The sequence below is a fragment of the Trachypithecus francoisi genome, unplaced genomic scaffold, assembly GCF_009764315.1.
Source record: "Trachypithecus francoisi isolate TF-2019V2 unplaced genomic scaffold, Tfra_2.0 Lachesis_group1, whole genome shotgun sequence".
In the NCBI taxonomy this organism is placed as follows: Eukaryota; Metazoa; Chordata; class Mammalia; order Primates; family Cercopithecidae; genus Trachypithecus; species Trachypithecus francoisi.
In genome coordinates this window covers 58622074-58638699 of record NW_022681454.1, presented here as the reverse complement: position 1 = coordinate 58638699, position 16626 = coordinate 58622074, and the positions used below count along the sequence as shown (strand labels likewise).

The window sequence follows — 16626 nt, the reverse complement described above, 5'->3', positions numbered from 1 at the left end:
AAGAAGAGTAAACCAAAGAAATAATTAAGCATATTTGCTCTGTATTTCTGGTTTCTCATTGATTTCTCAACATATAGCCATGTTGAAGTCTGTCTTCTCTCCATCTCTAGATAATACTCCTCAAATAGTAAAATGTGTAACTATGTTTTTAAGCCCATTTGCAAGAAAAAATTCTATATCCCCTACAGGAAAATACAAAATAATTTTTCTGACATTATGTTATTATTGTGATATTTAAGCAAAGTGATCTTCCACCAAATCACCAATGTATTTGTATCTTAATTATGCCAATAACTTTACTAAAATAATTTACAAATAATATTTTCTTAAAATTATTGTAAGTCAGTGACAAGTTGCATCCTGCATGGTCTTAGCGTGCCATAGGCCTAATCACTCATGGTGTAAAAGAAAGTTTCCCCATGTAGATATTACAGTATATGGCCTCTATTTTTAATTTTTTTAAGTCACATACTCATTTTTGCCTTATTTGCATAGTTTTCAGCTTTGACATTTACTATTTGTAAATAATATGTTTATATTTAATATTTGTAAAATAGTTTACAAAATTTACAATAATTTTACGAAAATATTTATCAGATCTATAAATGCAGGCTTAACCTCCTGAGTGGGAGGGAAAGGGAACATACAAGCAATAGTGATAAAAAAGAATCAGAGATTAATAAATTTCGCTTTTCATGGATGCTGAGGAGGTGGGGAGATAGTCAGAGATTGATTGCAGGATACAAAATTATAGTTTGATAGGAGGAATAAAGTTCTAATGTTCTCTAACACTGTAGGGTAACTATAATTGACAATAATTTACTGCATATTTTAAAATAACTGAAAGAGAAGATTTTGAATATTTTCAACACATAAAAATGATAAATGCTTGAGGTGATAGATATGTGCTAATTACCCTGATTTGATCATTGCACATTGTATACATGCATTGAAATAGCCCACTGTATCCTATAAATATGTATAATTATTGTGTCAATTAAAAATAATCATAATAAATTTTAAAGAAAACAGAAAATATACCAAAAAATAATTATCTGGACATGTCCCCAGACTATGTCTCAGAAAAGAAATTACAACTAATTCAGAGAACATTATGGATTTGAGTGGGTGAACAAAAATAACTACTTCCTCAGTGATCCTCCAGAGAAAAAATTAGAGATAAATTTAAAAGCTAAAACTATGCAAATAATGCAAAAATGAGTAAAATTAAATTTTAAAAAATTAAAAATAAAGATCATATACTGTAGCCTCTGCACTGTGGGAAACCGGCTTTTACACGGTGAGTGATTAGACCTGTGGCACGCTAAGACCATGAAGGCTGCAACTTGTCACTGAGTTACTATGGAAGACGTGTGATGGGAAGGTCTGCAATGATGGGCATAGACTTCGAAAATGAAAATTTTGGTGCTGGAAGCAGAAAGCTGCCTAAGACAACAAAATGGCTTAGAGTGAGAGACTGGGGATTATTCTGTTCAAGGATTTTCTTAGACCCCTCTTTTTGTTAAAGGGTATTAGAGAGACATATAAAAACTACATCCATTTGTAGTACATAAAAAATTAGAAAACAGCGCCCATCAACCAATGAATGGATAAAGAAAATGTGATTTATATCCACCATGAAATACTACTTGACCATAAAAAGGAACAAAATAATGTCTTTTGTAGCAACTTTGATGGAACTGGAGGCCATTATTTTAAGAGAAGTAATGCAGGAATGGGAAACCAAATAGTGTATGTTCTCACTTATAAGTGGGAGAGAAGCTATGAAGATGCTCTATTAATCTGTCCTCATGCTGCTAATAAAGACATATCCAACACTAGGTAACTTATAAAACGAAGAAGTTTAATTGACTCACAGTTTCACATGGTTGGGGAGGCCTCACAATCATGGCAGACAGTGATTGAGGAGCAAAGTCATGTCTTACACGGCAGCAGGCAAGAGAGCTTGTGCAGGGGAACTCCCGTTTATAAAAACATCAGGACTCGTGAGACTTATTCAATACTATGAGAACAGTATGGGGGAAATCGCCCCCATGAATCAATTATTTCCACCTGGCCCTGCTGCCTTTGACACCTGGGGATTATTACAAGTCAATGTGAGATTTGGGTGGGGACACAGTCAAACAATATCAGATGCAAAGGCACAAGAAAGCTATAATAAACTGTGGGGACTGAGAGGGGAAGATTGGTAGCAGAGTGAGGAATAAAAGACTACATAGTGGATATAGTGTACACTGCTTGGGTGATGGGTGAACTAAAATCTTAGAAATCACCACTGAAGAGCTTACCCATGCAACCAAAACCACCTGTACCTCCAAAACTATTTTTTTAATTTTACTTTAAGTTCTGGGATACATGTGCAGAATGTGCAGGTTTGTTACATAGGTATACACATGCCACGGTGGTTTCCTGCATCTATCAACCAGTCATCTAGGTTTTAAGCCCCCCATGCATTAGGTATTTGTCCTAATGCTCTCCCTCCCCTTGCCACCCATTCCCCAACAGGCCCTGGTGTGTGATGCTTCCCTCCCTGTGTCCATTCCCACTTATGAGTGAGAACATTTGGTGTTTGGTTTTCTGTTACTGTGTTAGTTTTCTGAGAAAGATGGTTTGCAGCTTCATCCATGTCCCTGCAAAGGACATGAACTCATTCTTTTTTAAGGCTGCATAGTATTCCATGGTGTATATGTGCCACATTTTCTTTATCCAGTCTATCATTGATGGGCATTTCCCCAAAACTATTGAAATAAAAACTGTTTCAAAGAAAAGAAAAAAGAGGAGTAACATCAAGATGGCAGAATAGAAAGCCTCCAACTATCCTACCCTCCACAAACACACTAAGTCAACATTACAAAACAAAGACAAATTCTCTTGTAAGAAATTCAGAAAATAGTTGAGAAGCTCCTGTCCGCTAAGTGAATGCAAAAGCAGCCACACTGAAGAAGGTAAAAAAATCTGAGATAGTCTCTGATCATAATCCCTACCCCTAACACAGCACTGCATGATCAGAAGAAAAGTTCCTAGATCTCAGAACAAAGAGAGTTGGACTAGCACAAAGCCTCGAAGGGCCCCCAAGTCTTCAATCAGACTGATTAATGAGAGTCTCCTCCTTCATAAGGCCAGTCCATGAAGACAGGAGAGGTAGCTGTTTTCTCTAATGCACAGACACCAACACAGCAAGTTAAGAAAAATGAAGGAACAGGTAAATATATCCTAAAGAAAAAAAAAAACACTAATGAAATGAAGATGTAAAATTTATTTGACAGAGAATTTAAAATAACTATCATAAAGATGCTCAGTGAAGACAGGAGAACAATACATGAACAAAGTGAAATTTTCAAGAAAGAGGTAGAAAATATTTTTTTAATCAAACATAAATTTTCAAGCTGGATAATTCAGTAACTCAGCTGGAAAATTCAATAGATGGGTTCAACAGCAGACTATGTCAAGCAAAAGACAGGATTAGCAAACTTCAAGACAGATAATTGGAAATTACACAATCATAGGAACAAAAATTTAAAAAGAATTTTAAAGAGTGAAAAAGCTTAACGGACTTACGAAACACCATAATTACAGGCAGACCAATATATATATCTGATAGTAGTCCAAGAGGAAAAATAGAAAGGGGCAGAAAGCTTATTCAAAGAAATAATGCCCCAAACTTACCAAATCTAAGGAAAGAAATGTACATACATATTCAGAAGACCAACAAATTTCAAAAACATAAACCCAAAGAAATCCGCACCAAGACACCTCACAATCAAATTATCAAACGTTCAAAATAAACAGACAATTTTGAGAGGAGCAAGATGAAATTTACTTTTCAAGCACAAAGGAACCTCCATCACACTCAGTGTATTTCTCAGCAGAAACCTTGTAGGCCAGAAAGGACCAGGATGATATATAGTTATCCATCACTTAATGACAGGAATATGTTTGGAGAAATGTATTATTAGGTAGTTTTCTCATTGAGCAAACATCATAGACTGTACTTACACAAACCTAGATGGTGTAGGCTATATACACCTTAGTTATATGGTATAGCTTATTGCTCTGAGGCTACAAACCTATATCACATGTTACTGTACTGAACACTGTAGACTATCATAACACAATGGTGAGTATTTTTGTATCTAAACACAGAAAAGGTACAGTAAAAATATGATATAAAAGTTTGCAAATAGTATATCTATATAAGGCACTTACTATGAAAGGAGCTTGCAAGGCTAGAAGCTGCTCTAGGCAAGTCAGTGACGAAGTGGTGAGTGAACATGATGGCCTAGGACATTATCATAAACCACCGTAGACTTTATAAACATTGTACTCTTAGGCTACAATACATTTGTATTATAAAAAAATTCTTTCTTCAATAATTAACTTTAATTTACTATAGCTTTTTATTGTATAAACTTTTTTATTAATTTTTCCTTTGACTCTTGTAATAACAGCCGAAAACACAAACACACTGTACAGCTCTACAAAAATATTTTCTTTATATCTTATTCTATAAGCTTTTTCTATTTTTTGTGCTTTTTGAAGTGATGTCACAGAAATAAAAAAGATTATATTAGACTACTATGAAAATTGAATAACCAAGAAGAAGCAGATAAATTCCTAGAAACAAACAATCAACCATGATTGAATCATAAAGAAACAGAAAATATGAACAGACTTATGACTAATAAGGAAATTGGTCATAATCTAAAACCTCCACAAATAAAGGCCTGGGTCCAGATGCCTCCACTAGTGAATTCTATCAAACATTTAAATATGTAATTCCGATCCTTAAACTCTTTCAAAAAATTGAAGAGGAAGAAACACTTCCAAAAACATTTTACGAAGCCAGGATTGCCCTGATACCAAAGTTAAACAAAGACATTATAAGAAAAGAAAGCTACAGGGCGATGTCCTTAATGAATATAGACTCATTCATAATTCATTTTGACAAAACTCAACACCCTTTCATAACAACTTTTAACAAACTAGTAATAGAAGCAATTACCACAACATAAGAGAGGCCTTATATGTAAACCCCCAACTAACATGGTACTTAATGGTAAAAAATTAGAAAGCTTTTCCTCTAAGATCAGGAGCAAGACAAGAATGCCCAGTCTAACCACTTCTATTCAACATAGTGCAGGAAGTCTTAGTCAGAGCAATTAGGAAAAAATAAAATAAAAGGAATCTAAATTGAAAAAAAAAGAATTTTATCTCTGCTTGAAGATGACATGACCTTAAACATAAAATTCTAAAGACTACAAACAGATACACACAAATATACAAATACACACAAACTGTAAGAACTAATTTACAAATTCAGCGAAGTTGTAGGATACAAAATAAACATGAAAAAACAGTTGTATTTGTATACACTAATCACAAACTGTTCAAAAAGCAACGTAAAAAATAAACTAACTTCCGATAGCATCAAAAAGAATAAAACACCTAGGAATAAACTTAACTAAATAAATGAAAGACTTGTACACTGAAAACTATAAAATATTAATTAAAGAATTTAAAAAAGACAAAAGTATATAAAAAGACATCTTGTTTTTGTGGACTAAAAGATTTAATATTGTTAAAATGTCCATACTACACAAAGTGATCTATAGATTGACTATCAAAATTCCAATGACTTTTTTTTACAGAAATGGAAAATCAAATTTAAAATTCAAAGGAAACTGCAAAGGACCCTGGATAGCTGAAACAATCTTGAGCAAGAACAAAGTTGGAGGTATCATTCTTCCTGGTTTTAAAACATATTACAAAGCTACAATAATTAAAACAGCATGGTACTGGTATAAAGACATACATAAAGACCAATAGAACAGAGTAGACAGCCAAACAATAAACCCATGAATATATGAACAACTGATCTTCAGAAAGGGTACTGAGAATACACAAAGAGGAAAGGGTAGTCTCTTAAATAAATGATGTTTGAAAACTAGATACCCACATGCAAAAGAATGAAATTGGACTCGCTTGTTACATTACACAAAAATCAACTCAAAATGGACTGAAGACTTATATTTAAGACCTGAAACAGTAAAATTCCTGCAAGAAAACATAAGATAACACTTCTTGACATTGGTCTTGGCAATGATTTCTTAGATGTGACACCAAAAGCACGGGTGACAAAAGTGAAATAAGTAACTGGGACTATGTCAAATGAAAAAGATTCTTCACAGAAAAAGAAACAACAGAGTTTGGGCTGTGCGGAGACAAGGTTAGAAGTTATAACAATTAAGAGAAATGGGAACTCAAATCCATTGTGATGGATAAATTAGTACTGCTTTTCTTGAGGACAATTTAGCACTATACAAAACATATTGATTACGCATATCCAAAATACATAAAGAATTCTTACAACTCAATAACAAGAAAACAAATAACCTAATAAAAATCAGGATGTCAATGAGATACTTGTATTCCCATGTTTATTGTAGCATTATTTCATAAAAGTCAAAAGGTGGAAGCAACCTAAGAGTCTACTGATAGATTAATGGATAAAGAAAGTATGGTACATACATAGAATATTATTCAGAGAAAAATACCGCCATCCTGACAACATGAATGAACCTGAAAGAAATTTTACTAAGTGAAATAAGACAGTCACAGAAAGACAAATATAATATGAATGCCTCTACTTATATGAGGCAACTAAAATAGCCAAATGTATAGAAGCAGATAGTAGTATGGTGGTTGCTGGAGGCTTGGGGAGTTGCTATTCAATGCATACAAAGTTTCAGTTAGTGCAAGATTAATACATTTGAAGAGATCTGCTAATCTATAGTTAACAATATTGTATTGCCCACTTTAAATTTGTTAAAAGGGTAGGTTTCATGTTAAATGTTCTTACTACCATAAAAATAAAATTAGAAAACACATTTAGGATGATGATGAGGAAGAGTTTTGAACATTGTCTGTCATCAAATTATGGAATGATTTCCCAAGGGAAATGTGAAAAAATGCCATCATTGAAGACATTTGAAACCAGACTGAAGAAAAACACATGAACACATAAAGTTGGCCTTGTTCTTCTGCCTACAAGGATGACAAGACCCAAACATGACCTAAGACATCATTAGATTCTACAGCCGATGAGCACCCTCTGACCACCCACTACTGTGAGGGATGAACGGGGAAAATTGGGCTGGAACTGATGAGTCACATCAGGAAGACTTGCTCAGTGTGTTCCTGGCTCTGTTACAACTTCCCAAGAGTGCTAGGAAAGGAGCAGTTTACACCAAGTCACCATGCTCCCAGTTCATAGAAGTTTCCAGGGAATACAGGAGGCTCTTCTCCACTGCACCCTACTTTTTTAGTTGGCCTGTGTTTTGTTTTCTTTTTTTTAAGTCAGAAATAACCTCAGTAGAAGACCAGACCATACAATCTATACAGAGCAAACATAACCTTAGCCCAGGGGTCAGCAAACTGTAGTGCAAGCATCAGATCTGGCCCACAGCCTGTTTCTCTAACTAAAGGTTTATTGGAACAGAGCCTAACCTATTCATTTGCACAGTGTCTATGACCGCTTTCACAGTACAATGGCAGTGTTGAGTAGTTGTGACAAAGACATCATGACCCACAAAGCCTAAAACTCTTATTACCTAACCCTTTACTAAGGCCAACTCCTGCCTTAGACTGATAAGTTTCAGAACACTAATTCAAGCATCTCCAAGGTAAAATATGTAAAATCCTTGCCTTATTCCCTTCTTTTAACTAAGAAATAGAAAAGAAAAAAGGAATTTAAATTTGAGTAGAATATGTCAGCTTTTCATGAATCCAGACTAAGATATCACATGCTAGAGTCTGGAACATGCATCTGTGACCCAAAATACAGTGACTGACTAGAGGCACTAGAATCAGAAAGACCTGCATTTGAATTCCAGATTTGCTATTTTCCAGCTGTATGACCTTTGGCAAGTTACTTAATCTTTGTAGGTTTTTCCTTGAAATAAAATGAAAAACATTATCTAGCTCAGAGGGCTCTTGTGAGTAGTGATGAATTACTGTATATAAAGCACTTAGCACAGTGGCTGGTACTTCAATATGTGCTCAAATAATTACCTAGTATTGTGAGTTCTATTATTATCAGAAAATTAAAACTCAGATTTGAATATAAAGTTTGTTAAACATTACCTGCACAGTTTTCGTCAGGGTCTCCACAGAGAAGGCCATTGGTTTCAGGACTTCTGGTGGAATTTTCATCTGCCACTACACAGTGGAGGATCACTAGACCTTCAAGTTCAAAACACAACCAAAACCAGACATGAAAATTTGCTTATTGTGAAACAGTCTATCAAAGTCATCACCCATTTCACACATTTATGAAAATAACAACCTATGGTTTCCATTTCCAAGTCATTCACTCCCAGAAGAGATACAGAGGCCAGCATGCTGCACATTTTCAGCTCATTGCTTAAGAATGAATTTTCAAGTCACCATCACTTATATCTAACTATGGATCTTAAGGAAGAAACGTGGCCATAGCTTGTGAAAGAGCCTTATAACAAAAACAGAAGTAAGAGTAGCTGAATTCCCAGTCCCTCAGTGAATATACTGATGAATTTCCAGGGAGAGTGGATGGTGAACTTCCATGGCAAGCAGAGTGCCTTCTCCATTCCATATAGACCCAGCGTTTCTCAGGTGTTAACAACTGAGTGTGCTTCTTTCTGGGGAGATATTTGATCCATGGGAATTCTTTAAAAATTTTAGTTCCTTCAGCTAAGAATCTCTGTTTCTGAGAAGGACAGGCCACATGTTTTACAAGGTAGAGAAGAATGTTATGCTGTGGTTAGAATGGTTCAGAATACAATGTGCAGTACCTGTGTAGATACTGATTCAAACAAACCAACCAGAAAAGGTCGCTTACGAGATAATCAGGGAAATTTGACACTGACTGGACACTAGATAATATTTTAAAAAGTTATAGATATTTTAAAGTATGATAATGATATTGTGGTTTAGGTTAAAAAACAGGGTCTATAGTGTGTGTGTGTGTGTGTGTGTGTGTGTAATTATGTATAAAATTTATGTATCTGATGTTTGCTTTGAAATAATCCAACATGAGAAGGAGGATACAAAGAAGTGATGAAAAGGCATGGATGAAATAAGGTTGGCTACATATTGATAATTGCTGAAGCTGATGGTGGGTATATCAAGGTTCATTATGTTGTCCTCTCTAGTTCGTATATGTTTAAACATGTCCATAACAATAGGAGGAAAGAATAGAAAAAGAAAGAAGAGAGGAGGGAGGAAAGTCAAGAAAGAGAAAGATGGCTTAGAAATTAGCTGGTCTTGAGTTTAAGAGCTGTTTTTGCCAGATAACTGTGAAAAGCACTTAACACGGTGCTGGTATGTAAGCAACGTGCAATAAAAATTACTTATTATTATGCAACTGACAAGAATAAAATAGCCTGTCCACCAGTTGTATTGAAATTTATACATTTAATGATTTCTAAACTTACAGATGTTCTCCAACTCAATTTTGTTCAACAAACATTCATGGACATTCAGGAACACACAGGTGAATAGAATGTGCTAGATCGCAAAATCCTCAAGTTGCCCCCAAGCTGTGGAGCCAATTAACCATAACACAAGGTGCTACTACTGTACCAGAAAGTGATAGCGGCTAGCAAATTCAAAGGTCAAGAGTTTTCAAAAGGGTCTTTTAAAAGAGAGACTCTTTTATACCTATCTAAGTGGAACATTTTTTTAAAGAAAGAAATTGTACCTAGCATGGGTAACAGTAAAGAGAAATGGAAACTCAAATCCATTGGTGATGGGTAAATTAGTACTGCTTTCCTTGAGGACAATTTAGCACTATACAAAACACTAAAGCAAATGAAAACACAATGTATAAGTCTTAAATTCAGTAATTACATTGCTAATGGTTTTTCCTAAGGAAATAATTCACGTTAAATAAAGACATTTAGCTACAAAATGGCATGAGTTTAAAAAAAATATAGATTACCTAAATAACTGACAATAGAGGATTAAGTACATTGAACTACCTTCATGCAACAAAATACTATTCAGCCATTAAAAGATGATATTCAAACATATGTAAAAACCTATCCATATAGTCAAAAGGTGAATAAGTAGAGAGTTGCTCACAATTTCCTGAAGGCAACACTTTTCTTAATTTTTCCTTATTTGTACTTTCTAAGCTTTCTAAAAGCACATTTTATCTGTTGCAACAAGAAAAAAGAGGTGACTCATGTATTTCTTTTGTAAACTGTAATTTGGCTACCAAATTTCTAGATTATTTACACGTTTTCTCCCAGCACCTGCCCTTTCCTTCACACTTAGAACAAATAGAAACAAGCAATCATTTAGGGCTTCTGAAGCACAGGAATTTTATATTATTCATCTCTGTAATCCTGGTGCCTAATACAGAATTTAACGAATATTCAACAAATGTTAAAAGACTGAATGAATCAATCTATACATGAACAAGAAAAAAACTCTTTATATTCAAAAATCCCAGGAGCAATTTCTAGTGGAAAATAATAAAATATGTTTAATTCATTTCTAAAATCTCATCCATGGGTTTTCTTCATGGGCAGTAATAGGAGGCCTTAATCTCTTCTAATGATGGGAACTAAAAATTAAAAACAAAAATAAAAAATCTCTAAATCTCATAGAGATTCTGCATCTGCAACCTGAGGATGGTAGTATCCCCTTCTTGGGGTTATTGTAAAACTTAAGTTTATTTTTAAAAAGAGCACATGGCTTGGCACATGCTATACAATTTGCAGTCCAGTTGCACGCCTTCTCACTATCACTTATAATTTAACCCATTATTCTCCAATTCCACTCACAGAGGGAGTTCCAATTCCTTTGAAACTCTGCTGAGGCCTTCAAACATCCCCATAGTCTGGGGGCTACGGCTCAGGCTCCTTCTGCTAAGCCTCTTTTCACATGCTGGTGTCAGTTGGCAAAAGGAGGTTAGTGTCCTCACAGGTGGAAGCAAAGCATGGGGAGGAGGTATCCTCAGCCAAGCCAGCTCCCAAACCAAGCAGAGCATACACTGCTCCTCTTCCTGCCCACCCCAGCAACCTATAGGTCACAGGTTGGTGGGTGTGAACCAAAGTGAGCCTGAAGAAGCATTTGCCTGACCTTCACAGTTTTTAATAATTGAATCAAGGCAGTTCATATTAAACCTGAATTTTCTTCTTCCATTGAAATAGTGGAAAATCTGGCAAGACAGATCTAAAATACTTTCCTAGCAACAACTGGCTGAAACTAAAAAGCAGGTGACCCCTTTAAGTGCCCCAGAACTCATGAGGCTTCCTGCACTTATCTATTTTAACTATTCAGGCCCTAACAGGTATTTGAGTTTGTGATCTGTAAAAAGAGACTCAGAAACCAGATAAATGCTCACAAAACTATCTACTAAACAATAAAGGCTGCCATAAAGAAAAAGGACACTCCTGTTCATTCATAATACAATGAATATTTATTAAGACTATGTATTTGACACAGGTGCAAGACTCAAGACACTGAAGGCTCTAAGATAACAGACACAGGTATTATCATTAACCTCAAGAAGATCACATTCTGGTAAGATAGACACGCACTTTTACTTTCTTTTTCTTTTGTCTTTTTTCTTTTCTTTTCTTTTCTTTTTTTTTTTTTTGAGACAGAGCCTCACTCTGTTTCCCAGGCTAGAGGGCAGCGGTGCAATCTCGGCTCACTGCAGCCTCCACCCCCCAGGTTCAAGCGATTCTCATGCCTCAGCTTCCCGAGTAGCTGGGATTATAGGTGCCTGCCACCATGCCTGGCTAATTTTTGTATTTTTAGTAGAGATGGGGTTTCACTGTGTTGACCAGGCTGGTCTTGAACTCCTGACCTCAAGTGATACACCCGTCTCAGCCTCCCCAACTGCCAGGGTTACAGGCACATGCCACCAAGCCTGGCCTGACACACAAATCTTTAAGGTACAGCATAATATGTACAACAACAATGATAATGCAGAAGTAATAGGATAGAGAATCAACTCTGCTTAGTGGCAAAGACTTCATGGAGAAATTGAGATTTGCCATGAGTTCTTAATGAGGAATAAATGATTTTTAAAAGCATCAGTTAATAACTTTTTTAAAAAACAAAAAAATGTGTAAACAAGATAATAATCATAATATGTTAATTGTTTCAGCAGTGGATAATATTTATGTGGTTATAATGTCAATATTGATAATTTAACAAAATATGTTCATAAACTCAGGGCCAGTAATTAGCCCACATATACCATATGGGATAACTTGTTGTGACTAATCAGTGTGTGCTGTGCCAGTTCTTAAATGTTTTGAGTATCGGTCCTGGAATTATGAGAGAAGATAAGGTCAGCACATAAAGTCTAAACCTGACAAGTCAAGAAGTAGCATTATAAGGAAATTATCTGCAGTAAACAGTTGAATACCAGAAGAAACATCAAAAAGAGTCAAAAGTGGTTGGTAGAGAGGCAGAGAAGTATGGTGCAAAGATTTGCTATTTATTGTTATAAGCCTCTTAGTACTGATTTTTTAAATTAAAAAACGTATACTTATCATTTTATTAAAAATATAATTAATTTTTAAGAAAAGGATAAATAAAGTCATAGTTAACCAGGGCATTCTTAAAAAAAAAAAAAAAAGACGAACAATTTGTAGTAAGCAAAAGGAATAACTTCTTAAAAGACATGGCATGAAACAGCACAACTTTTCCTGCTTCTTTGGAGGGTAGGTGGGGATTGTGATGGAAAAGGAGCCTGGCAAGCAAGTAGGCAACAAAAGGCCTAAATGCCATGTGGATTAGTTGGGATTCTGTTATGCAGTTAGGTTGAGACCACTGAAAAGTTTCAAGTGAGAAACAACAGAATCATCTTTTTACTTTTTTCCATTTTGAAAAGGCTACTTTAATATCAGCATGGGTGATTCAGACACACCTAAACCAAGATTGTAGCTCCGGGTATGCAGAAAAGAAGAAAGGCCTATAAGGGATAGCCATAAATGAAATATGAAAGACCTGGTGACTGGAAGTGAAAAAAAGGAGTCTGGGATGACCCCAGAGTTTGCTACTTGAATAACTGTCTGGATTGTGGTACCAATCACAAAGATACAAGGTACACAGAAGGGAAACAGGTTGGGTGTAGAGAGGAATTCAGTTTGGGTCACTGACTTTGAGATGACTGTGGCTCATCTAGAAGACAGTAGATGAGGTGTAGATCCAGAACTTTGGAGCAAAGCCAAGCTACAGGTTCTATTTTGGGGAATCATGGAAAATAAACTGGAATTTAATTCCATGAGAATAGACTTCTCAAAAAAAAAAGGCAATGTGAAAAGAAAAGGCTGATTAAGGGCAGAATTCTGAAAATCCAGCGAAATAAGAATGTTTAAAGGAACATACATTATTAAAATAATCATCTTTATCAGGGAAAGCATGAATTGTATTTTAAAGAAAATGAAGGAAAATATGATACTCAGCTGTAGAAAACATAGTAAGATTTCCACTCAAAAAGATCATAGGTTATGTTAAAATTTAGAATTAGTAAAAACTAAAAGTTTAAAATTTCCCACCAACTAACTCTCAACTCCCCAGAAATCATCCTCTGGGAAAGTTCATCAAGCCTATATTTAAAATTTCAGCACAGAAATTACAATCTCTTCCAATATATGCCATTTCAAGGAGACAATTCATCAATTCTTTCAATCATGATCATTCATTCATTCAAAAAAATTAACCACCTACTTCTAAAGCTGTAAATGCTTCTTTATATTGAGCTGGTTTTTTGCCTTCCTGTTATTTTACTCTGCTCTTTGTAGTCACCTAAAATAAGTCTAAGCTCTCTTTTCCTTGACAGATTCTCATATACTTGAAGCCAGCTATCAAGTCTTTCTGAAAGAATTTCACTTCTTCAGGCTAAACATCCTGGTTCCTTCTATCATATTTTATGGTATCATCAAGACCCCTCACAAGCCTTGTCATCCTGTTCTAAATGCAAAGTCAAAATAAAGTGCCATCCCACATGGTCTGGTAAAGATAGAATAAAGTGGGGCTTTCAGACCCCACACTGGGAGCTCCCCATAACATAGCAGCCCTTTTTGCCTGTCACATTAATACCAGGGTTTTATTCTCCTTACCGTAAAATGAAGCTCCACTATCTTTTACAATGCTGGAAAGCAATGTATTTATGGTTTCCTTTTTTCATTACTGTAGTTCTGTTTTGTTGCATTTTTCTTTACCTTAAGAAAATGGTTTTTATACTTTTTCCTTTTGAATGTTTTTTTGGTCAGATTTCACCTATCATTCAAATATTTCACAATCTTTTTGTTGTCTGATTCTTTCATTCAACCTATTGTCCATACCTCTCTGCTTTGCATGACCTGAAGAATTTCTCAGGTGCATTAAAGCAATAAAAACAAAATAAAATAATGTTAACTGCATTTGCTAAGTGACTAGAAATTAGTCCCTATTTCTGGGGATAGTTTTAAAATATCAACTTCACTCATAAAATTAAAGACAAAAGGAAAATAAACCCAATTCTACTTCAGTGAATCATGGCTGTATTTACTTTTATGCATTTTGAGATTCTCAAGTTAAATATTACAGAATGTATTAAAAGTATTATCCCCATCAGTCAGCATGGGGAATGAAGTCAGCGTAAACAATACGAGCATTCAAAAAGAGGCAGCCTGACAAGGAGCATGACACGCTGTCTCAAAGTCACTGCTAATGCTGAGGTAAGTAGTACACCAGCTGGGTCAACTATTTAAAAAGATCATATATGACCAACTTAAACAGTCATGTATGTTGTATTTGCCTCATCTCTGAGCTGAATTTTCCATTTTTAGAGCCAAGTGCATTTTGTATTTTAAAAATAAATATAATATCACAAAATATCCATTCATTTATATTCTGATGATTCAGGACATCTTCCTAGATACACTCCAAACTTCTACTTATGTATACTAAATCCAGTGATTCCTTGCCAAATTGTGTTATTTAAGATTAGAATCGGCCGGGCGCGGTGGCTCAAGCCTATAATCCCAGCACTTTGGGAGGCCAAGACGGGCGGATCACAAGGTCAGGAGATCGAGACCATCCTGGCTAATACGGTGAAACCCCGTCTCTACTAAAGAATACAAAAAAGTAGCCGGGCGACGAGGCGGGCGCCTGTAGTCCCAGCTACTTGGGAGGCGGAGGCAGGAGAATGGCGTGAACCTAGGAGGCGGAGCTTGCAGTGAGCTGAGATCCGGCCACCGCACTCCAGCCTGGGTGACAGAGCCAGACTCCGTCTCAAAAAAAAAAAAAAAAAAAAAAAAAAAAAAAAAAGATTAGAATCACATTCCATGTCTCATTAGAAAATCTAGCTTTAAGTCAAAGAAGAATTTAGCAACCTATGAACATAAGCAGAAATCAGAAGAATATTTCATAGTCACCCCACTATAATTTTATTTATATTAAAGAGAAGCAGTGCAGAGTAATGGAGAAAAGGCAGCTTTGGGTTCAAATGGAGCTGTTTTTGAATCCTAGGACCTTTTAAGCACCACATTTATAATTAGGATTGAGTTTCTCAACCACTGAGCTTCAGGGTCCTATTCTGTAAACTGAGGCCCATAATACCTAACTTACATAGCCTGGCGAAAATTTAGCTGTGTGCTTAAAACAAGGTGGAGGGTAGAAATTATGAATTTTTAACCTAGGTAATGCCTTGCACAGGGTAAGCGCTCAAAAAATAGTAGCTGTAAGTGACCAGAAATAAAAGAACAAAAATTTAAATTACGCTGGTAGGAAACTAGATTCGCAGCCTCATAAGTGGATATTGACAAATTTCTACATTTATAGTGTGATTTCACTGTGTATAAAATATGTTTCTGATATACACTATGAAAGATGAATACACATATATATGCATACATTCAACAGTATGCTTTTTTGTATGTACTTAATGAGACAAAACTATATCTTGGTCTATCTGCATGTTCTTTCTAATTTGTGAAAAAAATTTGAAGTTAATGTGCCTCAGCTAATTAATAGGAATATGGCGTCTTCTATATGCATAGTTTTTTGTGTTTTCAGAAGAGTTCGGCCAGTGACTCAGCATACCATTTATGTCAGTTGGGATTACTGATTCAGTTGGTTGGTTAAATGATTCAATAATACAAATATAGCTGATAAAGTCAGATCATAGAGAGTAATGACTAAAAATCAAGTGAATTATAAATCATATCTCTAATTTGTAAAAAATAAAGTTTTTAAGTTTAAATCAACACTAGGAGTAAAAGCAATAAGCATTTGGGGAACTTTCTTATTACATCTTCATTGTTAGGAAGAAAACAGAATCTTAAATAAGCATACTATATACACGGAGTAATTTCCAAGTCCAAAAAGAGACCCTATCTAATGTGGAGTTTGAAAAAAAAAATAGGGAGTGAAAATATTGTTTAACACTGGGTTTGTGGTTAGCTGAGATGAGAACTGTGAAATGGGTGAAACGTGACAGTGTTCTCCTTTTTTGTTAACTCTTTTCTACTTTTTCTTCTTCTTGTCTTTTGCCCACCTATAAACCATTGTCCTCATTCTGCTTTAACATGGTCCCAAGGAGAACACAATACTTGAACA

The 16626-nt window shown here is 35.3% G+C and overlaps 1 protein-coding gene across 1 annotated transcript in view; it reads right to left on the bottom strand.

Moving 5' to 3' along the window:
• Nucleotides 1-16626, bottom strand: part of BTC (betacellulin) — a 51034-nt gene that overhangs the window by 18364 nt on the left and 16044 nt on the right. The window contains exon 2 of the mRNA XM_033214431.1: nucleotides 8164-8262. Within this exon, the coding sequence (XP_033070322.1) occupies nucleotides 8164-8262 (99 nt within the window). The remainder of the gene's footprint in view (nucleotides 1-8163; nucleotides 8263-16626) is intronic.